The 24,459-nt window shown below is 35.8% G+C and overlaps 1 protein-coding gene and 1 pseudogene across 3 annotated transcripts in view; both read right to left on the bottom strand.

The window, feature by feature from the left end:
- The window catches only part of EPS15 (epidermal growth factor receptor pathway substrate 15), a 140,127-nt gene that overhangs the window by 67,574 nt on the left and 48,094 nt on the right, over positions 1-24,459 (bottom strand). For 2 of the 3 annotated variants that reach the window (XM_028106749.2, XM_028106748.2), the window contains exons 8-12: positions 24,170-24,229; positions 15,373-15,462; positions 14,259-14,404; positions 12,499-12,655; positions 7,848-7,933 (exon numbers count right to left, since the gene is read on the bottom strand). In XM_028106749.2, the coding sequence (XP_027962550.1) occupies positions 7,848-7,933; positions 12,499-12,655; positions 14,259-14,404; positions 15,373-15,462; positions 24,170-24,229 (539 nt within the window). Of the gene's footprint in view, positions 1-7,847; positions 7,934-12,498; positions 12,656-14,258; positions 14,405-15,372; positions 15,463-24,169; positions 24,246-24,459 lie in introns of all 3 variants that reach the window. The other variant, XM_028106750.1, reaches the window with a different exon arrangement.
- Positions 1,429-2,291, bottom strand: LOC114212043 (neo-calmodulin pseudogene; annotated as a pseudogene).

Raw genomic sequence — 24,459 nt, 5'->3', positions numbered from 1 at the left:
CACAAAGCACGGAGTCAATTAGGAGGTTACAACAGTAATCCAGCGAAGAGGTAAAGAGTTAGTAAAACTAAGACAGAAATAATAGTCCAGAGAGGACAGATTTCAACAATACTGAAAGTTATTTTCTCATCTTTTATATAAGCTAGGCATTAAGGATAGAACAGTGAACAAGCAAATAGTCCTTATGCTTAAGAAGTACACTGGCTAGCAGGAGATCCAAATAAAAGAGATGATTATAAAAAAGTATGATAAATGCTATGACTACTGTAAATACTAAAACTAGGTAAGATTTGGTAGTATGAGGGTTGGGAGGTAAACAAGTCAGAGAAGGCTCCCCCTCCCAGAGGAAGTGATGTCTAAGGTGAGATTTGAAAGATCAGAAGGAGGTGATCAGGCAAAGGAGATGGAAAGGTAGGAATGATTTCAAGAAACATTTCAAAGATAGAAGAATACAGATAAGAGGAAGAAAAATCTCAGATTTCTAGCCTGAGTGACTAGATGAATGGTGACATCACTGAGAAAAGCAAATAAATGAGACAAGGATAGTAGTCAGGGGAAGATTGGAAAGTCATGTCTACTGGACATTCTCTAGTAGGCAAATGAAAAATAGAGGTCTTAGGCTCAGTTAGGAGATCCAGTATTTGAAAAGATTATGACATCCCAACTACATTTTAAGTAAATGGTCTTTTTATTGGACAAAAAGACTAGCATTTACAACTTGGAATGCACAGAAAGTGTAATTTCTTGAACAGCAATGTTGATGGTTGTGCTGAAGTCCACAGCTGCAGCCTACTCTCTGCTGGCTCCACATCATGGTTCAGAAGCCTTTAAAAACAGAGTCCAAAGAGGCTCCCTTGGTAAAGGCTTCTTTTTAAAAATTTGTGTGAGTGGTGACAGCCTGACACCCATTTCACTCTAGTGCAATGAGGATAATGCTAAAATAATACATGCAGCATGCCACCAGGATATGTGGCATCACCAAGGCTCGGGGCATATGCAAGTACAAGAGGGGCTATGTCTAGACAGTTTATCCTTCACCCATTTTTTCTGCACAGCATCCTGAGGTAAGCCAATTTTAAATGTTTGTTTTGAGTAAACCAGTTATAACAATTGATACTAACAAACTGAGCTACAAGTCATTTGGATAGGTTTTAAATTTGTTTTTTCATTTTTCATTTTTAATACAAATGCCTGAATGTGCTTAATTGTCAAGCTGTATGCATGAAAAACTGGCCAGCCCAGTGAATTAATCATTAGCAAATGGAACTACAAGGAGTCCACTAATTGCTTCCTGATCATTAAGGTATTACAAATACTTATATTATAAAACTGATACATAGCTTGATCTTTAAGGGACAGGCCACCAGGCAATACATGCAGATTTTGTGTGTATGGCCAGAACACACTTATGACATTCAGTTTTGCTATCTAGAAACAGAATGAGTAAATGAACTTTTTTGGGGGGGAGGGGGAGGAAGAGATAAGTAAAAGAGTCAGTCTGATTCTTCTAATTCTTCTGGGGGCGGGGGAAGGAGTTAAAAGTAGGTCATTCTGCAGTATTATCTGTACAAGTTCTTCATAGTTGACTTGTCCATCTCCATCAATATCCGCTTCTCCGATCATTTCATCTACTTCTTCATCTGTTAGTTTTTCTAAGTTTGTCATGACATGACATAGTTCTGCCACAATGATTAACCATTGTCACCCTTATCAAAGACGCATCGTAATGCCTCACCAATTTCTTCTTCACTGTCTGTATCTTTCATTTTTCTAGCCATCATAGTCAAAAATTCTGGGAAATCAATGGTGCCATTACCATAAGCCTCCACCCTGTTGATCATATCCTGCAATTTGGCTTCTGTTGGGTTCTGACCCAGGGACTTCATGACAGTCCAAGTTCCTTTGTTGTGATGATACCATCACCATCTTTGTCAAATAGGGAGAAAGCTTCCCTAAACTCAGCAATCTGTTCTTCGGTCAGCTGATCAGCCATGGTGTGAACGAAGGGAGACAGAGCAGAGGGAGTGGGAGTGGCTGCACCAGCACAGGGGCTGGAACAGTGGACGGAGGTGCCGCTGCTGTTGCGGTTTGGTGCATGCTCAGCGTTGTGTCACTGCCACCCATGCCAGTAACAAATGGCACCATGCCCACGAGGCTCCCAGCACCACTGCCCTGGTATTACAACTACTGTTTTTCCTTAAGTTAAAAATATCATGCTCGTTTAACCTGACGGACAGAATTAAGTTCCTATATAGAAAATGTTGAAGGAATTATATTAAAAATTTAAAGAAAAAAATGACAAAAAGGCATCCTGCCTCAAACTCTCAATGTCTTAAATATTTTCAACTAGAAAACAACTTCATGAACCAGAGATAGAAACATCTCATTTTCTGACTAGTGACAAAGAACATTCTTTACTCAACTAACTCTTGAGGTTATATATATTGCTTTTCTTATCTCTTTTGATTTTCAATGGTCAAAACAAAATATTATTCTAAGAAACAATCTTTTCTTCATTATGCTTTTCTGTATTTTCAAAATAGTTACAAGTATGCATTATAATGATCATTGAGAAGGGAAAAATAAATTTGCAAAGCACCATATTCATTACATACTCATTATAATTCCATATTATTTATTGTTGATTTATAATTTGGTCCCTGGACTGAAATTACATATCTTCATCTGAAAACCAGCAAATAAGAAGGGGCTAATCTAGGGGTGCCTGGGTAGCTCAGTCAGTTAAGCATCTGCCTTCAGTTCAGGTCATGATCCCAGGGTCCTTGGCTAGAGTCTCACATCAGGCTCCTTGCTCAGCCTGCTTTTCCCTCTGCCTGCGGCTCCCCCTGCTTATTCTCTCCCTCTTTCTCTCTCTCTCTAGCAAATAAATAAATAAAATCTTTAAGGGTGGGGGGCTAATCTTTTGTCAGATAGCAATTTAGTAAAAGCCATAAGCAAAATCTGTTTAAATTCTTTTTTCCTGTTTCATAGTTATACTTATTACATCCTGATATATTAATAAACAATTCAAAGGCTGAAGTGTAATACTATGGCACAGAAAAATTGTTATTCACAATAACAAAAACCAAGGTTTATAATGTAGTATCTTGAAGAGTTGGTGATATAGGGACCGAACACAACCATTTACAAAAGTGAATTTTAACAACCATAATTTTAGCATGGGTTGATGAGTCTCATTATATTACTGGGGTTGACAGATGATAGAAGTTTGCCTACACTGTAGATCTCATCTAAAATAAAAGCCTAGTGAAAATATTTTCACAAATGCCAAATCATGTGTAAGTGTTTTACACATTTATACAATATGACTACAACCTAAAACCTAACAAGGTTTTGGAGCTGTATGATTTTCTTAATAAGACAGTCACAAAATGTTAGATATGTTTTTATGTTTTAGTTGTGATTCACTGTAGAAGACTGTCACTAGTATAACCTAACATTATGGTTATTAGAAGTTAGTGAAAGCTCAGTTTACCAAAATGTAACTAATATTAGAAATGTGTGCACTGGTAAGAACACTTTATGTATGATGCTCTATTTCCTATTAAAGCTCACTCCAAAAACATTTCATGTGTTAATTACTGTTGGAAGTCAAGCAAGTCCTAGAATATTGGGGCATATCTGCGAGAGGCACAGAAGACAAGTATTTTCAAATCTAGCTATTATTCAATGTATATTACACATAAGGCAAGCAAAAACGTTAATAGACCATATATAGACCATATGAAAAGTCTACACACCATTATAGACTCAATAATGGAATGTTTACTTCTTCTGTTCTGAACCAAAGTAAAAAATCTTTAAATCTTAATGAGAGGCAAATATATAATAGAAAGAATGCAGAACTATAACTTAACACAACTGGATTTGGGGTGCCACCCAGCACTGTTGCCAACTTGATGTGTGACTGAGTTTTTTTCATGAGTAAGGAAAAAATTGGACTATATAATCCCCAAGAGTTTTGTTTCTGTTTTTGTTTTTTACTTTCTGTGATGCCAAGAGTAGAGGCTTTATGTAAATAGACAAAGGCCAATTTTTGAGCAGGAAATAAGAATATGACAGAACTTAAAAGGCAGATAACCTCAAAACTAAATAAAACAAAAAATTAAAAACAAAAAAAACAAAAAAGAAAACACAAACAAAAAAACTACACAATGACACTGTGCCCAGACTTACATTTATAGAATGTCAAGTCATATTGTTCAAAGAGATAGATGATACTAAGGCTAATCACTGAAATTACTGTGGATTTGCAGCAAAGAAGTGAACTCTCACTTTTTGAAGATGATATGATACTTTATGTGGAAAACCCAAAAGACTCCACCCCAAAACTGCTAGAACTCATACAGGAATTCAGTAAAGCGGCAGGATATAAAATCAATGCACAGAAATCAGCTGCATTTCTATACACCAACAGCAAGACAGAAGAAAGAGAAATTAAGGAGTCAATCCTATTTACAATTGGACCCAAAACCATAAGATACTTAGAAATAAATCTAACCAAAGAGGCAAAGGATCTGTACTCAGAAAACTATAAAATCCTCATGAAAGAAATTGAGGAAGACACAAAGAAATGGAAAAACGTTCCATGCTCATGGATTGGAAGAACAAATATTGTGAAGATGTCTATGCTACCTAGAGCAATCTACACATTTAATGCAATCCCTATCAAAATACCATCCACTTTTTCCAAAGAAATGGAATAAATAATCCTAAAATTTGTATGGAACCAGAAAAGACCCCGAATAGCCAGAGGAATGTTGAAAAAGAAAAGCAAAACTGGTGGCATCACAATTCCGGACTTCAAGCTCTATTACAAAGCTGTCAGCATCAAGACAGTATGGTACTGGCATAAAAACAGACACACAGATCAAGGGAACAGAACAGAGAGCCCAGAAATGGACCCTCAACTCTATGGTCAACTAATCTTCAACAAAGCAGGAAAGAATGTCCAATGGAAAAAAGACCGTCTCTTCAACAAATGGTGTTGGGAAAATTGGACAGCCACATGCAGAAGAATGAAACTGGACCATTTCCTTACACAACACACAAAAATAGACTCAAAATGGATGAAAGACCTAAATGTGAGACAGGAATCCATCAAAATCCTTGAGGGGAACACAGGCGGCAACCTCTTCGACCTCAGCCGCAGCAACTTCTTCCTAAAACATTGCCAAAGGCAAGGGAAGCAAGGGCAAAAATGAACTATTAGGACTTCATCAGGATAAAAAGCTTTGCACCAGCAAAGAAACAGTCAACAAAACCAAAAGACAGCCGACAGAATGGGAGAAGATATTTGCAAATGACATATCAGATAAAGGGCTAGTATCCAAAATCTATAAAGAACTATCAAACTCAACACCCAAAGAACAAATAATCCAATCAAGAAATGGGCAGAAGACATGAACAGACATTTCTGCAAAGAAGACATCCAAATGGCCAACAGACACATGAAAAAGTGCTCAACATCACTCGGCATCAGGGAAATCCAAATCAAATCCTCAATAAGATACCACCTCACGCCAGTCAGAATGGCTAAAATTAACAAGTCAGGAAATGACAGATGTTGGCAAGGATGCACAGAAAGGGGAACCCTCCTACACTGTTGGTGGGAATGCAAGCTGGTGCAGCCACTCTGGAAGATAGTATGGAGGTTCCTCAAAAAGTTGAAAATAGAGCTACCCTACAACCCAGCAATTGCACTGCTAGGTATTTACCCCAAAGATACAAATGTAGGGATCCAAAGGGGCACCTGTACCCCAATGTTTATAGCAGCAATGTCCACAATAGCCAAACTATGGAAAGAGCCTAGATGTCCATCAACAGATGAAGGGATAAAGAAGATGCTGTGTATATATATATACAATGGAATATTATGCAGCCATCAAAAAATTGAAATCTTGCCATTTGCAATGATGTGGATGGAACTAGAGGGTATTATGCTAAGCAAAATAAGCCAATCAGAGAAAGACAAGTATCATATGATCTCACTGATATGAGGAATTTGAGAAACAAGACAGAGGATCATAGGGGAAGGGAGGGAAAAATGAAACAAGACGAAGCCAGAGAGGCAGACAAACCATAAGAGACTCTTAATCTCAGGAAACGAACTGAGGGTTGCTAGAGTGGAGGGTGGTGGGAGGGATGGGGTGGCTAGGTGATGGACATTGGGGAGGGTATGTGCTATGGTGAGCGCTGTGAATTGTGTAAGACTGATGAATAACAGACCTGTACCCCTGAAACAAATAATACATTATATGTTAATAAAAAAAAAAAAAAAGAAATTACTGTGTATTTGAAGCTATGCTGCCTTCAGTAGACATTTACCTCCCCAGAATCCACGCCTCCTTCTGGCAGAATTTTCATGTCAGGATACTCACTCCTCTTATGTGGTCCTAGTAACAAACTACCCTCCCACCACTCCCATGACAGAGTTCATGGCAAATCAATAAACTATACATCCCTGGCCCCTGTTTCAGGGACAGTCATGGCCCTAAGCGAGTACAATCACATGGAATCTTAGGGATTTTACAGGAACTGCCAGAAAAGATCTAGTGGATCCACTAGATCTGAAATACAAATACACAAGGCTAGGTGTGCTATAGCCCTTTTGACAATATAATGGGAAATTCCATCTGAGACTAGAACAACCCAGTGGAAGTGGAGACAATAAATAGAGCAAGAAAACAGATTATATCATTTGAACCCCAGTATGAAGTTATTCCTTAAGCCATCTCTACCTCTAAGAGATCTTAATTTCAGAAGTTAATAAATTCACTCTCACTTAAATTAGCTTGGGTTGAATTAGCTTGGGTTGAATTCTTTCTTGCAACTGAAAAATCGTAATAACTAAGTTTCTCTATAGCAATTTTAATGTAGCCTCATGAATGAGGAAAGATCATTCCCTATTTCTTGCCATATGGCCCAGATAAATCATTCAACAACCCCCTTATGTCTCAGTACCATCAATAAAATAATCAGCCATTATCTGCTTCAAAGTGTTATGAAGGTTAAAAACAGAAAAAGGTTTCTGTAAATACAAAATGATATTTAAACCCAATGCCTTGTAGATGGAAAAATGGTCTCATTTTTAAAAAAGTAATTTCAGGAGGTCACTTTTATAGTATTAATATAAAGTTTCTAGTAAATATCAATAGTGCCTGCTGTATTTAGATTCAAATCCAATTGTATTTAAGTCCATTCTACATAGTACCTATGTATAAGAGAGAAGACAACTCCAAATCAAGTAGTCCTGAGATCAGGTATTATTAGTTCTACTGCTGACAGGTTTGTATGACTGGGCAAAATAACTCTCTAAGCACCTGAACTCCTTAACTGTAAACGAGGAACAATAAAATCTAACTCAAGTCATAAGGTTTCTGTGAGAAGCAAATGAGGTAACAATTATGAAAGCTCTCGGCATGGTATATGCATTTAACACTCCTTCCATAAAATGTATTAAATAATGTTTTTCTAATATACTATTCAAATATCTAAAGCTGGAGGAAAACTGTATTCTATTCATTCTAAGATACACATTTTTCACTGCCTAAAGTCAGATAGTATTTATAGCTGATGCCACTGTTTATTTGGCAGTGATTTTTAGTTTAGTGGTACATAAGAAAATAGTGCATCCTGCAATTAAAGGGTTGCCTTAGATTTGATAGGTTACACTGGAAAAAAAAAAGCAACAGCGTTCATGTATTCCCAAGTCAAGAACCATGGTACTTAAATAAAGTAGCATTTACCAAGATACATATTAAAAACAGAAGAGTGTGTGTGTGTGTGTATATCTACATAGTCAGTTGTAATTTTACTTTACATACCTCTGTAGGTCAACTATTTCATTGTTAAGGGTATCTAGCTCCTTAATAGCAGAGAAATCTGCAACAGGACTTGATCCTATGATGTTCTAAAAACAAAAAGTTCACAATTATAACATTATTACTATAAATCTATATATGGTGAAGTATTAAAAATGTTTAAAAGCACTACATAAATACAGATTATTACACATTTTACAGTATTACTAATACTTTAAATTCATTTAAGAAAATATCTAGGGTAATTTACACACACGCACACACACAGTTATAAACAGAGACATTTTCCCTTAAATTCTCTAAAAGCTGTTGCTCTATAATAGGTACCACCACTCCAGATCCCAAAGTCTTTGTCACTTGATCCTAGCGCCTGTTTAAACCTTGAAGTAAAACGGATACCAAATTTATAAACTAATTCTCCATTAAAGAATAAATTTCTTGGGGAGATGGACATTGACTTATTTGTACTCATGTCATCTGGCACAAAGTAAGTAAACAAATTTTTGTTCAATCTCAGAATCATAATGGTAGTTGATTTTATTCAATTCAACATTTACTTTTGTTAAACAATTTTAGTGCCTACTCTATTTAAAGTAGCACCAACTGCTCAGCATGTTCTATAGTAAGTATTAATATCACCATATATGAAACTGTTTTCACATATGACATCCTTTACATATGGTTTTCTTTCAATAATGAAAGTGTCAAAATTGGTCTCTGAATGGTACCTGTAGTTAGAAAATCTAGCTGGGTTTATTCTGGGCTCTGCCATTTTACTAGCTGCACTATCTTTACTATAAAATAGGGAAATAATCTCTGCCCTGTCTCTTTAAAAATTAAATGAGATAGGGGCATCTGCCTTCGGCTCAGGTCATGATCCCAGGGTCCTGGGATCGAGCCTCGCATTGGGCTCCCCGCTCAGCGGGAAGCCTACTTCTCCCTCTCCCACTCCCCCAGCTTGTGTTCCCTCTCTCGCTGTGTCTCTATCAAATAAATAAAATATTTTAAAAAATTAAATGAGATAAATAATGTATGTAAAGTCACTCTAAAACTTTGTAACATTTTACAAATGTAAGGTATTATTATAATTAACTTCCTCAACAGAATATGCTCTTAAGATGGACACTCTCCCAATGAGTTGCTTCCACCCTGGCTCACAATGGTTTGTGAACCATTTTTGATGCATTATATATCTGGCTGAAGTCAGGGCAAGAAGATAACTGCTCCTTTAAACACCTGACCTACCTCTAATGCTACAACCAGACTGACAAATAACAGAATAACCACCAATAGGAAATGTTAAAATTGAGGCCTGTTTATGTAAAACTAAAATATATTAAGGACCTTATTAGCAGAACATAAAACTTGGAATTAACACTTATGTTGTTATGGACTTAATGTATGTCACCAACTTGGACAATGGAAGAAGAAACCTAAAAGTTCACAATATCCCATCTCTTCACATGGATATGATGATTTACAATTTACTAAGTACTTTCAAATCCATTAATCAATTCTCAAAACTAATCTGAAAACTGGGTTGTAGGTATGGCAGATATTATTACTAACCCCATTTTAGAGCTAAGGAACTAGATTTAAATGACTTGCCTAAAGTTGAACCCAGCAAATAGGAGATATTGATTAGGAGACCGCTGATTAAATTCAAGTCTATTTCACATTATGCCCCTCAGTGCTTGCATATCAAGATCATTTAGGTAAATGAAACCATCACCCTAAAAGCCAACTTGATAAACAGGTATGTCAATAAAATCTGGCAAATAATTCCCTCCATATTTCTTTAGGCACACTGCATTATTAGTCCTCAGATGTTTTGTCTATCAATACCAAAATTCATCTATTAGGATTCAATTAATGCTAGTCTCAATTTTATTATTAACTATAAATTTTTATCAAATGTACCTCTTACTGTTTTACTGTGTTTCTCTAATATACAGACCCTTATCATCCTAAATTAAATTAGAAGTTTTAAAGTGGATTTCTGAATATGACAGGTATTCACTAGAATTTTAAGTCTGTCTAAACTTGATTTATGAGCTAAGCCTGGCCAGACAGTTTGACAGTTGAACAAAATGAAAAATTAGGACTTGGTCTCACTTTTATCACCAAAAGTAACTTATATCACCTAGCTGCTACTGAGAAATTCGCTATGAAAGGTGCAAGTATACCAAGAAACTCATGACTTCCACACCTCTGTCACTCTAACTCAAAAAAAGTGATTCACAGTTGACAGTCTTTCACTATTAAAAATATCTCAAATAAGAAGAGTGAGACAAATAAGTTTAACCTCAAACAAGTTAGGTGATACCACAGATGACTCTAGAAGGAAGATCAGTGTACTGTAGTTGGTATAGCTTGTGTCACTCAATTGCTAACAGAGAAATTAAACTCCCATTCTAAAGTAATAAAATGGCATCCAACCAAGAAACATGGAAAAAGGTCAGCTAAAAGTATATGAAGTATAAGAAGGGCATATGGAGAAAAATGTAGCATGTCCTCTTCTTTCAAAATATTTTCTCTCACCCTGTTTTGTGCATTACACAAAAATTCCACTTTGGTGATTTTAAGGGGATCAAAGAGCCTAAGGAAGGCCATCTAAAATGCACACAAGGACCAAGTGACAGACATGTGACAAAATCATGCTGTTTAGGTATTTTCTCTGCATCAACTTTGCCACTTAAAAAGCTTCTAATTTCAAAATTATAAAGCAAAAACTGTAATGCTAAAAAAGGCAAAAAGTAAAGCTCTAACCTTGAGAGAGTAGAGTTAAGAAACTGACAGTACAAGAAAGGCGAAAAGCAGAGTGCTGCAGAATGGAAAAAATAGTCCAAACTAGAAAAAACACAGAAAGGAAAGCAATATTCAAAAAATGATTAGTCAAAGCTGCAAAAAAATGCAGTTCTAAAAAAATTAGATTATAAAGAGAAAAGAGATTATTTGAAAGACAAAACAAATGCAAATTTTTAATATTTAGGTTAAAAATTTTGGTTAATAGGTAAGACAATAATGATAAAATCCCATTTTAATGTATAATATTGGTATCTGATATAAATAGCCAAAGGTGTCTATGCTCTGGTGAACGGACTTCAGACAATTCTATTAAAAACTCTGTATAGCAGATGCAACCTGGAGTGTCTACTAATGTCATTTGCTTCAGAAAGCTCTGTCATATCTGTAGTTTGCACTGGTGGGAGACTTAGTGGGTATAAAATGAAGGTGACAAGGGGAAAAAGGATGAAACAACTGAGATACAGTTATAGCAGAGAGCACACATACAAATTTGTAACTTTTATCTTTCTGGGTGGCATCACTTTTAGCCTTTTCCACAACTTAGGGAACCCATATCCTACGTCACAAGAAATCTCAAAAATTTCACAAAATGCTCTCCCCTCCCCCAAAACTCACAAAAGAGATCATCAAATACTTATTTTATTAAAATATAAGGATAAAAACTCTTACAAGTAATTTCTAAACCTGGTGGCTATAAATTTCCATTTAGTTGACTTATAAAAAAAATCAATTTTGACTTTTATTAGGTTAAAATGGGATTTTTTTTTTAACCTATGTGACAAAATTACTGCAAAACCAAAATATTCTACTGACATTTTAAGGACAGCTCTCCTTACACCACACATTTGACAACTTCTATTACATCTAACTCTGAAGAATCACCACAGCAATAATTACTTTATAGGTCTTAACATATTTAAAAATGCAAGGTATGTATTTTTTTTTTTAAGATTTTATTTATTTGACAGAGAGATAGCACAAGCAGGCAGAGCGGGAGGCAGAGGGAGAGGGAGAAGCAGGCTCTCCACCAAGCAGGGAGCCCGATGCGGGGCTCGATCCCAGGACCCTGGGATCATGACCTGAGCTGAACCAAGATATTGTAAATATACTATGCTAGGAAGGATGTCTAGAGGAGGAGAGAAAAATCAAGGCATAGCATGGCTACAACAATGTAGTTTTGAAAATTCCCACTGCTGACCAGAAACCAAAAGTTGCTAAAACCTGCTTCTAGCTGTTCAGATATGAAATTTGGCCATATGCTCAGGAAAAGAAGGTCATCTACATGGCAAAAACCACAAAGATTTCTTCTCAACAGGGTCCTGGGATCGAGCCCCGCATCAGGCTCCCTACTCCGCGGGAAGCCTGCTTGTGTTCCTGCTCTCACTGTTTCTCTCTGTCAAATAAATAAATAAAATCTTAAAAAAAAAAAAAAATGACACCAAACAATCATAATCTCCTAGATTTTGTTTTCAAATTTGTATTAAGAGTGAATCATCAAATGAAACACAATAATTTAATTCCTATACATTTCATTTAAATTTTATACCTTATTCATAAAAATTCACAAATCCAAGGGGGGGGAAGACCACATTTTTCCAATTTTTAGATTGGAAAATATGGTTGCCATATGTGTAATGAATGTTGGGGTAAATGAACTGCAGCCCAACGATGTCATACAAGGCGTTTGAACATATTTATAGACACAAACTGAACCACAAACAGTATACTGTTCTACTCCTAGCCAGATACATTTTCTCCACTGTTTCATTCAAATCAAGTCTGTCATCTAACACAGCACTTGTTTCTTTCTGTTAATACATTCAGGTTTTCTATTAAGTTGTCTTACCTTTTGTAAATTGGCCCTGTCTGATGGTGGAACCATCTCAGGAGTAAGAATGTGAGGAGGATCAATGCCCTTTATTAACTTTTGATTGATTAAGTGAAAAGCCAAGGCAAACTGATCTTTTGAAAGCTTCCCACAGTCCTTTGTGTCACATAATGTCCTGTACAAATAAACAAAACAAACAGAATATAAATGCTACAACTGCTATTCTAAAAATCCAGGGAAAAAGTAATAGGACTAGGTAGCTTTTTAAAAATGATCAGTTGAATTAAAAAAAAAAACTCATATTTCTGTGTGTTTGGCCTGCCCAAAACTTAAACTCAAATGTTAGAAAAGAGAGATCAGCTAAAATGGTTTTAAAAAAAGAGAGAAAGAGAATGTTCACCTTGGTGCTGAGCAGAGGTCTCTTATCTGGGTTTGCTTTGTGCTTCCTTACCAATTTCCAGAACCACTACAGAGTAAGAGTTGTGATGGGCCAAAGAATCCCAACGTTCTCAACATTAAAAGATGTTAAAAATGAAACCTAAGTTTCAACAAATTTGGTTCATTAGTGGAGTTAGAATGATTCTAAAACAAGCAAAAATTTCCACGTTGGCTTGCTTCCTGCAACTCTAGGGAGTAGGCGGATATAAGGATCACCAAGTCAAAGCAGAAACAACAGCTGCAAATGGAGATCACATGTGAAGAGAAGGCAGCAATGTGGAAAGCTTTACAAAATCACTTGAAGAGAAACAGCAAATGTTTTACCCTGTTTACTTTTGTCCTTCCCTCCTCCCTCCCTCTCTCTCTCTCTCTCTAAAGCTCAGCTTTCTGAAGTCCTGATCTGTTTCATTCATTGAAACCCAATGTGGCCTGATGAACAGACTATAGGTAAGTTGTCAAAGAAACCCTGAATTCCAGCTTCTCTACTTATTTCTTCTTGTGACCTTGAACAAATTTTTTTAACCTCTTCAAGCCTTAGTTTCTTCATCTATAAAGTGGAGATAACACACATTCTGCAAGGTTACAGTGAGAATTAAAGGTAAAGTACATAAAGTCTGGGCATATTGCCAAGCCCATGACAACTGCCATTTATTGAGCACACTGTCTGGCCTAGGCTCTTGAAAGTGGCAGTTATTATTAGTTACACATATTTAATCTTTCCCAGTCTTGAGTTCTTGTTCCTCTTAAGGCAGACCTACTGTCCTCATTTGTTCTTTTCTAAGTACCTCTTTGCAGCTATGTGGTTCCACATCTGATGTTTGCTGCCTCATGAAAACCTCAAAATAACCTCTGGTATAGTCAGGTGGACTGCCAACAGGCATACTATAATTTTCATATGCATGGTCTCATTTAACATGATATGCACTAGAGACACTCAAGTTTGTCTTAGGACCAAGTGTGTACTCTCTATGTAAAGGTATAACAGAATACATATGCCCTACAGAATTATAAGAGCACACCTTGAAGATACTGTTTTGTATATTGTTTAAATTTCAGATTTTTTGATTCTCCCTTAAAAATTTAAGTTTAATTGATATAAACAAATGCTGCATTTTAACATTTTAATAATCATTAACTGACATTGTCAATCTTATAAAACAGGTAATCCATTCTCAAGCTTTTATCCATTATCCAGAAGAAATTCTCATATTTAAATTTTCTCTACAAAAAATTCTGAAACAAAACTGTCCAATTTACAAATGCCTAAAAATAAGAATGCACAAAACAGGAGTTATACAAAACCATATTTGTTTTCTAAATCAATTTAAATAAAATCTTACCAAATATGGGCTAGTAAGTTAGAAGGTAAACCTGTCTTCAGGAAGATTTCACGGACTTCCAATCCAGACACAAAGCCATCCATATCTTTATCAGTTTTCAAGAAGATCTCATCATATTTAGCCTTTTCTGCAGGGGATACAACCCACTACAGGAAAGAAATAAAAATAAAAATAATTAAATATGTATAGATAGAGAGAGAGAGAATTTCTGACAGAATGAAACAGACTTTGAAATGTCATTCTTGCAATCCATGATAGTGTCTGTCAAAATTCTGAGCAATTCCACCCCACTAACTGTACCATTCCATCACACCCTAATCAAAATGCTGTGGTGAAGAGAAAATTACAGAAGAAAAATATAGGTCAGTTGGGACTATACTTACAGATGCCCATTTCACTTTTTTCCTTTTAAGTAATGAGTAAATTCAAGCATAGTTAACTCTTGACTTATTAATGACCACATTAATATGGGTTAACTGTGAGTCTGTATAAACAAAATATTCAAATAATTCTCAATCCCCATTTTTTATAGTTTCATTCAGCATTCTTAGCTGTAGCTGAATTAGCTGATTTGCATATCCTGCCGTTATTTTCCTTTACTCAGCCTGACAAGCAGCAGCCTGGAGGAAAAAAAGGCTCAAACAACCCAAAATTGGATAATTTGATCCCAAAGAATCAAGAGTTAACTGGGGATTAAAAAAACAAAAATATCTATTAATTATGCCCAGGCAAGCATGCCAGATTAGCATGGAGTATCTTCTGTCTCCAACTCTAATTCCAGGTAGATCAAGGCAAAGCCAATAAAACATCCATATGACCTAAGTAAGGCCAAATGCAGGAGAAGGATTATATGTCTTTTCCGGGACATGACATTATGCAGGTTCAACCAGAGGGTGCTCTAAATCTTTCATCCCTTTGATTGCTCCTTCTGTCTTCATCAAGCAATCAACTGTTAAATGCCATGCACTTAAAAAAAAGTCCTTTAACACTGATAGATCTATACCTGTCTTAATGGTGCTTTGGTAGGTAAAATGCCTACAGGTGGTAAGGAGTGGGAAGGTTCCTCGGCTGATGCTGATGAGGGGATCAACCGCACAGAGCCTGATATACTGACCGTTTTTCTCTTAGAAGGTGGCACCAAGGCGGGAGGCAAGGACATTGGCACAGGTTCTTTCTCCAATGCGCAGTATACCAAAAACATGGCCTTCAAGAGAGATGAACGAGGGTCATATATATTAAAATCATTTAACAACACCGACCCACTGAACTGATTATTGTTCAACACAAAGCAGCTTCAAGCTGTCTCAAATTCTTTTTTTTTTTTTTAAGAAATTAGGCTAGGAAAGAAAGAAGGAGGAAAAGAGAGAGAGAGATGAAAGGAAGAAAGGAGAAAAGGAAATAAATCAAAGCTAAGCAACTTATAGGAATATATCCAAAGTAGCAAAAACTCAGACACACACCCTTCAATTAAAGATCTTGCAATGTCAAAAGCAAACAATCTGGGAAAAAGATATTTGCAAAGAAAGAGCTAATCTCCCTAAAAAGAGTCCCTAGAAATTAAAAGAAAAAAACAAAATCCAATAGGAAAATGGGTATATTTGCAAAGAAAGAGCTAATCTCCCTAAAAAGAGTCCCTAGAAATTAACAGAAGAAAAAAACAAAATCCAATAGGAAAATGGGTAAAGAGTAAAAACAGGTATTTTACAGAAAAGTAAATACTACAAATGGTCTATAATATACAAAAATATGCTCACTTTCACAAGAGAACTTCAAATTAAAACTATATTAAAATACCATTTTCCACTTAACTGGCAAAAATCCGAAGTTTCATAACTCATGTTGTTAACTACACTAGGCAAACAGGCACCCTCAGACGTTGCTAGTGGGGGCTCAAACTGGTACCAAGCCTATGCAGGACAAATTGGCAATGACTACCAAATTTATTTACTTCTCCTTTGGCTCAGCAATCCCCCATTTGGGAATCTACCCTCAGACTTACCTGCCTCCATAAAAAAACACTGTGTGAAAAAGATTGTTAATCACAGAATTCTTCGTAGCAGCACCCAAGTGCTCAACCACAAAAGACTGGTTTTAAACAAAACCAGTCTTGATTGATACAGCTATACAATACTTTGAAACAAAAGCAAAAACAAAAACCAACAAACAAAAACCACTGAAAACATTCTCTATCTTAACTGCAGTACCTTCACAAATATATACAATTATCAAAACTCATCATATTATATACTTAAATTGAATGCAATTCACTGTAAGTAGTTCTTCAATAAAGCTGACCCAGGCGGTGGGGGGTGGGGGGGGGCGGGAATCGTAGAGCTCTCTATGTGAAGATACCCAAGTACAGTGTTAATGTGTATAACAGTGTGTATAGTGTGTTATCTTTTGCGGTAAGGGAGTAATATTTATTCATATGTGTTTATATTTGCATTTTAGAAGTCTAGAAGAATGAACAAGAAACTAAGAAACATGGTTGATTATAGAGTGGGTATAAATGAACAATGAGGGCAAGGACGGAACCGAATTTTTTTCCACTGAATATCTTCTTATATTGTACTGCTTTCTGAACCATGAAAATGTATTACTTATTTAAAATTATTTTTAATTATTAAATACATAAAGCATTTGCACAAAGTGGAACAACCTACATATAGAATGTTCCAGGATAGTCCCTTCATTTTAAAGAATTCAAGACACCTTCAAGACTTTCAAAAGATAGTTTCCATGACAACCTTCAAGCATATGAAATTGCTCAAAGCAACCTGGAACCTCTGGGGCGCCTTGGTTGCTCAGGTCATAATCCCAGGGTCCTGGGATCAAGCCCCGCGTCCGGCTCCCTGCTCAGCGGGAAGCCTGCTTCTCCCTCTACCACTCCCCCTGCTTGTGTTCCATCTTTCGCTGTCTCTGTCTGTCAAATAAATAAATAAAATCTTAAAAAAAAAAAAAAGCAACCTGGAACCTCCAAAAAGATTCCAACAGCAACCGGGAGGAAGCTTAAGTACTTAATTATTTTTTTTCCACTGAAAATAACATTTTTCGGTGGCGCCTGGGTGGCTCCGTCGTTAAGCATCTGCCTTCAGCTCAGGTCATGATCCCAGATTCCTGGAATCAAGCCCCGCATCGGGCTCCCTGATCCACGGGAAGCCTGCTTCTCCCTCTCCTACTCCCCCTGCTTGTGTTCCTTTTCTTGCGATGTCTCTCTGTCAAATAAATCAACAAAATCTTTTATTAAAAAATAATAATAATAATATTTTTCCCCAAAAAAAGTTTGCTTACAATTCTAAGTTAAGTTTTATGGGGCTTTCAAATCAGTATTTATTGAGCATCTAATACAACAACACTGATCCCTGATTTCTGTGATTACAAATATTTTATGTATGAAGAAACTGAAGCTCAGAGATGCTAAGTAACTTGCCTGATATCTTTTAAGATAGTATAGCGTTCAAACAGATCCGGCTACAAAGCTCTTGTTTTTCTCAGATTTGATAGCTTCATTAGGAGTACACATATAATTTTACAATACCATGTTCTCCTCCACAAAGGATAAAACTAAACTTACACCCAATGGGACCCAAATTGTAGCAGGTATCAGAATTACCTGGACAACTTTATAAAGCACAAATTTTTGGGCTCCACTCCCAGAATTCTAGAATCATTAAGTCTGGGTTGGGCCTGGTATTTTAAATTTCTAAGAAGTCTCCAAGGATGCTGATGCTCTTTGTCCTGGGACCATATTTAACCGTGTGGCCCAAACCAAGAATTCTCTTCTTCCCATTCACTAGTCAACTTGAAGAATTCAATTTAGTTTTAGAAACACACAAACTTTATTAACTTCAAAGGCTTGAAACTCCAGAGTGAAAACAATCTGGCTAGCACATACTTTCAACCAAATTCATGATATAGGCAATATTATTAAATTGGCACTGAGCTAAAAGAAGTGACTAACATGCACATTAAAGGTCAGCATTCCTCTTGATGCAGATGGGAGTCATTTCCTGGAAAAGAAGACACTAGAAGCAAAAAAGCTATGTCAGCTATCTGCTGCCAATAGACAACACATTTTTTGAAAGTTAAAAAAAAAGTATCATTAATTTCATGTTGCGTTGAAAATAGTTTCCCTGACAAAACTGAAGCCAAAAAATTTTCTACCAAATAAAACAAAAAAGTGAATAGTATACTGCTGGGTTGTGATTTTTTTTTATTATTATATTGTACTTCATCCTAATCAAAGCCTGCCATTGAAACAAATATAGCAACTAAAGCAAATGATGCACCATATTCACCGAAAGAAAAAAAGAAAAAAATCTGGCAAAATCAAGCCTAAGGTTTCTCAGTGATAGCAGGGAAAGAGGGGATTTAGTTTTACTATTGCAGTCAATTACCAGTAGCTTCTCACTTTGTTTTCTTTTTATTCTCTGTGCTTTTAGGGAGCATTCTCAAATTTTCGGGGCCATCAGAATCTCTGAGAGGGCTTCTCTGCCCCTACCCCAGAGATTCTGATTTAGTTGGGCTGGGCTAAGGCCTAAGACTCTGCATTTCTAATAAATTCTCTGGTAATGTTGATGTTGCTGATGGGAGACCATACTTTGAGAACCAGTATTTTAGGAGCTTCCTTTAGAGTTTTATTTGCTCATTCGTGTACTCAATCACTTGAACTGCCAGTTTTAATTTCTTAAAATAGCATTCTGGGATGAAAATAATGGGCATTTCCTATGTATGCCAAGTAATACAAGTTTTCTTCATCAATTTAATTCAACAAAATATTTACTGAGAAATCTCTAGCCACCAGGCACTGTGCTAGGCACTAGAAATAGAAAACTAAAAAGATATTTTATGTTTACCACCCGATAGAACCAGCAAATATGTAACAAGTTAACTTCAGTACAATGTGAACATGTTAATATAAATACAGTTAATAAATCTCAAAGTGCCAAAAACTCTTCACATGAGGACCCAACAAATGCTACTGACTAAAATTTAGACCACATACTTGACAGAAAAACTTAAGGCCTAGTAAGAATGTAAAAACCAGTACAAAGATATGAAGACAGAATACAAAGTAAAAAGGGCATGAGTCTGCCTCTCCAGAGAACAGAATAGGAAAAGAGGAAAATAATAACTTCATAGTGAAGAAATCTGGCAAACACCATCTTTACCAAGTGACGAAGATTAACATCACCAGTAATGGCATGTGGACACTATGTATCCCCTGATAAGTGTGATGAAAAAGGCATTTCACACCTGTGGTATTCTTTCCAAAAACCCATACCTCTAGTCTATCCATGAGAAAAACATCAGACAAACCTAGATTGGCAGACCTTCTATAGGATACCTAGCTAGTGCTCCTTGATAATGCCAAAGTCATAGAAGTTAGACAGAAAAACTATCATATACTAGGAGACACCAAGAAAATGCAAATCAAACCACTATGAGATAATACCTTACACATGTCAGACTAGCCAGAATCAGAAAGACAAGAAATAACAAGTGTCAGCAAGGATGTGGAGAAAAAGGAATCCTGTTGTACTGTTGGTGGGAATGTAAACTGCTGCAGCCACTGGAAAAAAGTATGGAGGTTCCTCAAAAAATTAAAAAATAGAAATATTATACGACCCAGTAATTCCACTACTGGGTATTTACCCAAAGAAAACAAAAACTCTAATTCAAAAAGATGTATGCACCTCCATGTTTATTGCAGCATTATTTGCAATAACAAAGCACCCCAAGTGTCCACCGATAGATGAATGGATAAAGAGATGTGGTACACACACATGGGAATATTATTCAGCCATAAAAAAAGAATGAGATCTTGCCATTTGCAATAATATGGATAGCCCTGGGTGGCTCAGTTGGTTAAGCGACTGCCTTTGGCTCAGGTCATGACCCTGGAGTCCCAGGATCGAGTCCCGCATCGGGCTCCCTGCTCAGTGAGAAACCTGCTTCTCTCTCTGACCCTACCCCCTCTCGTGCACTCTCTCTCTCTCAAATAAGTAAATAAAATCTTTAAAAAAAATAAAATAATATGGATAGCCCCAGAGAATACAATGCTAAGTGAAATAAGTCAAAGACAAATACCATGATTTCACTCACATGTGGACTCTAAGAAATATACAAACAAACGAACAAACAAAAGAGAAAACAAACAAGAAGACAGACTCTTAAATACAGAGAACAAACTGGTAGTTGCGGGGGAGGGGGGAAGGGTGAAATAGATAAAAGAGATTAAAAAGTACAAACTTCCAGTTATAAAATAAATAAGTCACAGAGATGAAAAGCACAGCATAGGGAATATAATCAATAAGATTGTAATAACATTGTCTGGTAACAGACAGTAACTATACTTATTGTGGTTATTGTGGTTACTGAGCAATGTATAGAATTGTTGAATCATTATGTTGTACACCTGAAACTAATACAACACTATATGTTAATTATATTATTTCAATTAAAAAAAGTTACAAAATCTGAAGAGTAAAAAAAAACAAAAAAAAAAACTATGGACTATGTTGCCCCATTCATGAAATAAAAAGATGGAAAAAGATTTATCAGGCAAAGTCTACCAAAACAATGCTAGTGAGACTCCTGATATTGACAAAACCACAAGGAAAATCCTAGAACAAAAAGGACTAAATTAACCAAGTAAAATCTAGAATTTTAGTTACCAAAAAATGTTCTAAAATCTTCTGGGGTTAGGAGGTGAAGAAGAAAAAAGCGAAAATAATCTAAAGGACTTGTTTGTTATATTGGAGTGAAGGTTAACTTACTTTCAGCTACTGGAGAAAGTATGATTAAGTACAGGGATACGTGTTATTAACCATTAATGGCATAAACATTGTAACAGAGTTTCCACTTTAATGAGAAAGGAAAATTCAATGAATCACTACTTGATAACCAGGAACAATAGGAACAGGAAAAAAAAGAGAAAATAATAATGTTAAATAAGTAAGGTAGGGGGAATAAAATCAATATCTGCATCATTATCTTAAAAGACAAAAACTGTCAAATTAGGTAAAAAACTGAAACACAGCAACATGCTGTTTTCAAGAGATACATTTTAAATATAAGAAATATCAGGTAATCCAGATAAAAAGAGAACAGAGGTAGTAGAAATATCATATGAAGAGTGCCTGGGTGGCTCAGTTGGTTAAACATCTCACTCTTTTTTTTTTTAAAAGATTTTATTTATTTATTTGAGAGAGAGAATGAGAGATAGAGAGCACGAGAGGGAAGAGGGTCAGAGGGAGAAGTAGACTCCCCGCCAAGCAGGCAGCCCGATGCAGGACTCAATCCCGGGACTCCAGGATCATGACCTGAGCCGAAGGCAGTCGCTTAACCAACTGAGCCACCCAGGTGCCCTAAACATCTGACTCTTGATTTGGGCCTAGGTCATGATCTCAGGGTGGTGGGAGGGAGCCCCCAGTCGGATTCCATGCTCAGCAGGGAGTCAGCTTGAGATTCTCTCTCTCCTTTCCCTCCCTTTCCGCCCCTCCCCCACAACTCATGCACACTTTCTCTTTCTCAAATAAATAAATAAATCTTAAAAAAATATATATCACATAAGCTGGAATCCAAAACTAAAGGCATGATAAAGTTGGAAAGCATTTCTGAGGAATGCACATAGAAAGAAAGCAAATGTGCAAAATGTTAAAATTAGTAAATCTAGGAGAAGGCATATGGATGTTCACTATTTTTTTTAAGTAGTAACTTCCTAGAAATGCGTCATTCATTCTTAAATTATTCTTACTTTTATTTTAAAAAAGAGTAGGTTACCTAGTAAAAGGCTTCAGGGCATATAAGATAAACTGTGTTTAATCACTTACCTTAGCACATACTCCCATTAATCAAATGACGGTAATACTATTCTCCATCTGTCTTAACTATGCTTATAGAAATGCTTCTTTGAAATTTTTAATTGTTGTCTTCATAAAAAACAAAAATCCCTCTACACATCTTACCAATGCAAAGATTTTATGCCAATATTCTTAACACAAAAGCTATTTATAAAAAGTTAATATATAGAGTTTGACAGTCTTTCAAAGTACATTAGCCAAATCTCAATATACCACTTTCTTTCCCAAAAACACCACACAAACATTGAATCAACCTTTAATATATAGCTGGGAAAACTTTTGTCACCACTGTGAGGGGGTAGTCCCTGCCACTTTCCAACTATCACCCAAATTAAAATAAAAATACTAGGGACTTACGACCATCAACTCAAGTCACACTTTAAGTTTCCACTTCTCAATTTTTTTTCAAATGTAATAATACTTATTCTTCCTATTTTATTTGGTTCTTGGGAGATAAACAGAATAAAATTTATGAAAGGGCAAAAAAGGAAAAATAAGGCAATCCAGAAACAAAAACATAATCAATAAAATTGATATGATGAGTTTTTAGAGGTGTAGTATCTTCTGAGCAGAAATGTTGACACACCCAGGGAACATATGTAAAAACAGGTCATGAACTTGGCAAAGAAGAAAACCTCAAGAAATTTTTTTTTAAATGTTTTATTTATATATTTGACACAGAGAGAGAGAGCACAAAGCAGGGAAAGTGGCAGGCAGAGGGAGAAGCAGGCTTCCCGCTGAGCAGGGAGCCCGATGCGGGGCTCAATCCCAGGACCCTGGGATCATGACCTGAGCCGAAGGCAGCCGCTTAACCAACTGAGCCACCCAGGCACCCAAGAAATTTTTTAAATAGAGATTTTAAAGACCACATTCTCTAGGTGTAAACTAATCAAGCTAAAAGTGTATACATATGTAACTAAAAACCAAACAAACTTAACTACTTTGAAATTAGGAAATATATTCCTAAACAGATGATTAAAAAAAAACCTAAAAATTATCTAAAAAGTAGCAAAAAGGAGAATACTTTATATCAGCATCTATGGAATCCAGCTAAGTCGGTACTCAAGAGAAAATACATACTTTAAATGTTTTCAATATTAAAGATGATAAAAAATAAAGGGACTTAGTACTCATTTTCCAAAGTTGTTTTTTTTTAAAGGCAAACCAAAAGAAACTAGGAAGAACTAAAATAAAAGCTGAGAACAAAAAAGTCAAAACATAATAAAAAGGATGATTACATCCAAAAGATGGCTCTTTTAAAAGATTTAAAACTAGATAAAATTCAATTAAACAAAAGATCTCTCAAGAGGGGGCAAAAATACACAAGATTTGGAATGAGAAAGTAGCACAACCACAACCCCAGAAGAGATTAAAAGAATAATGCCAATCTGTCATGAGTTCGAAAAGTCAAAGAAATAGGTAATTTCTTAGCAAAATAAAGACAGAAAATCTGAACAGACTAATTTCCAAGTAAGAGATTAAAAGGGGGATTAGAGATTTACTATTCATGAGCTCACAGCAGAGTTGTATCTAGCCTTTAAGGAAGAGATGACCACAACTCTATTTGGAATTAACTTCCAATTTCCAAAGATGACATGTCTTCAGATAAGATGTCAAAACTTTCTCTGACTCTATAAATGAAGTGCAACTACAGTGTTATCCATGTTTTCTTTTAATAAAACAAATGTGAAAATCTGGGGGCATATATGAAGTAAAATTATTCCATAGCAGAAGGAGGTACTGAGATGTGGTGCCTGGTTAAGATGGAATAGGAAGGCTCAACACCACTCAGCATCTTTACAGTATATTATCCAAAGGAGATAATCCTATGTACCTTAAAGTCAAATAAAATGAAGATGGTAAGAACATACATTTTCTACTATCCATTTGTTTAAAAATATTTATTGACTACCTATACACTTTAGATAAAAATACACATACCAACAACCTTAAGGAAATATAGTTTTCCTCTGAGGATAAACAGGAAAATTCTCACTTGAAAAACCATTAAGATGTTTAAGATTTTAAGAGCATTAGGTTACTTACAACTGCAAACTCATCTCTGTCAAGCATTCCATCATGATCAATGTCACTCAACTCCCAAACCTTAAAAAGAAAAGAACTGACAAAGATTAACGTTCTTTCATTTCATGTGCTACCTGTAAACACCAAATACATAAACGGGGGGCGGGGGGGAGGTGCGGAAGTTTCATCTAAACATTAAAATATCTATTTCTCAGAGAAATTTCATTTATGCTGAACATTTTATTATATCACTATTATATTCTTTATTAACATTATTGTAAAAAGTAATAATTCTTAATAGAAATATTTTT

The sequence above is a fragment of the Eumetopias jubatus genome, unplaced genomic scaffold (assembly GCF_037043125.1).
Source record: "Eumetopias jubatus isolate StellerSeaLion01/CBP00866 unplaced genomic scaffold, mEumJub1_p1.0 scaffold_4, whole genome shotgun sequence".
Taxonomy (NCBI): Eukaryota; Metazoa; Chordata; class Mammalia; order Carnivora; family Otariidae; genus Eumetopias; species Eumetopias jubatus.
The sequence above is the reverse complement of the archived record's forward strand: the minus strand, read 5'-3'. Positions and strand labels throughout refer to the sequence as shown.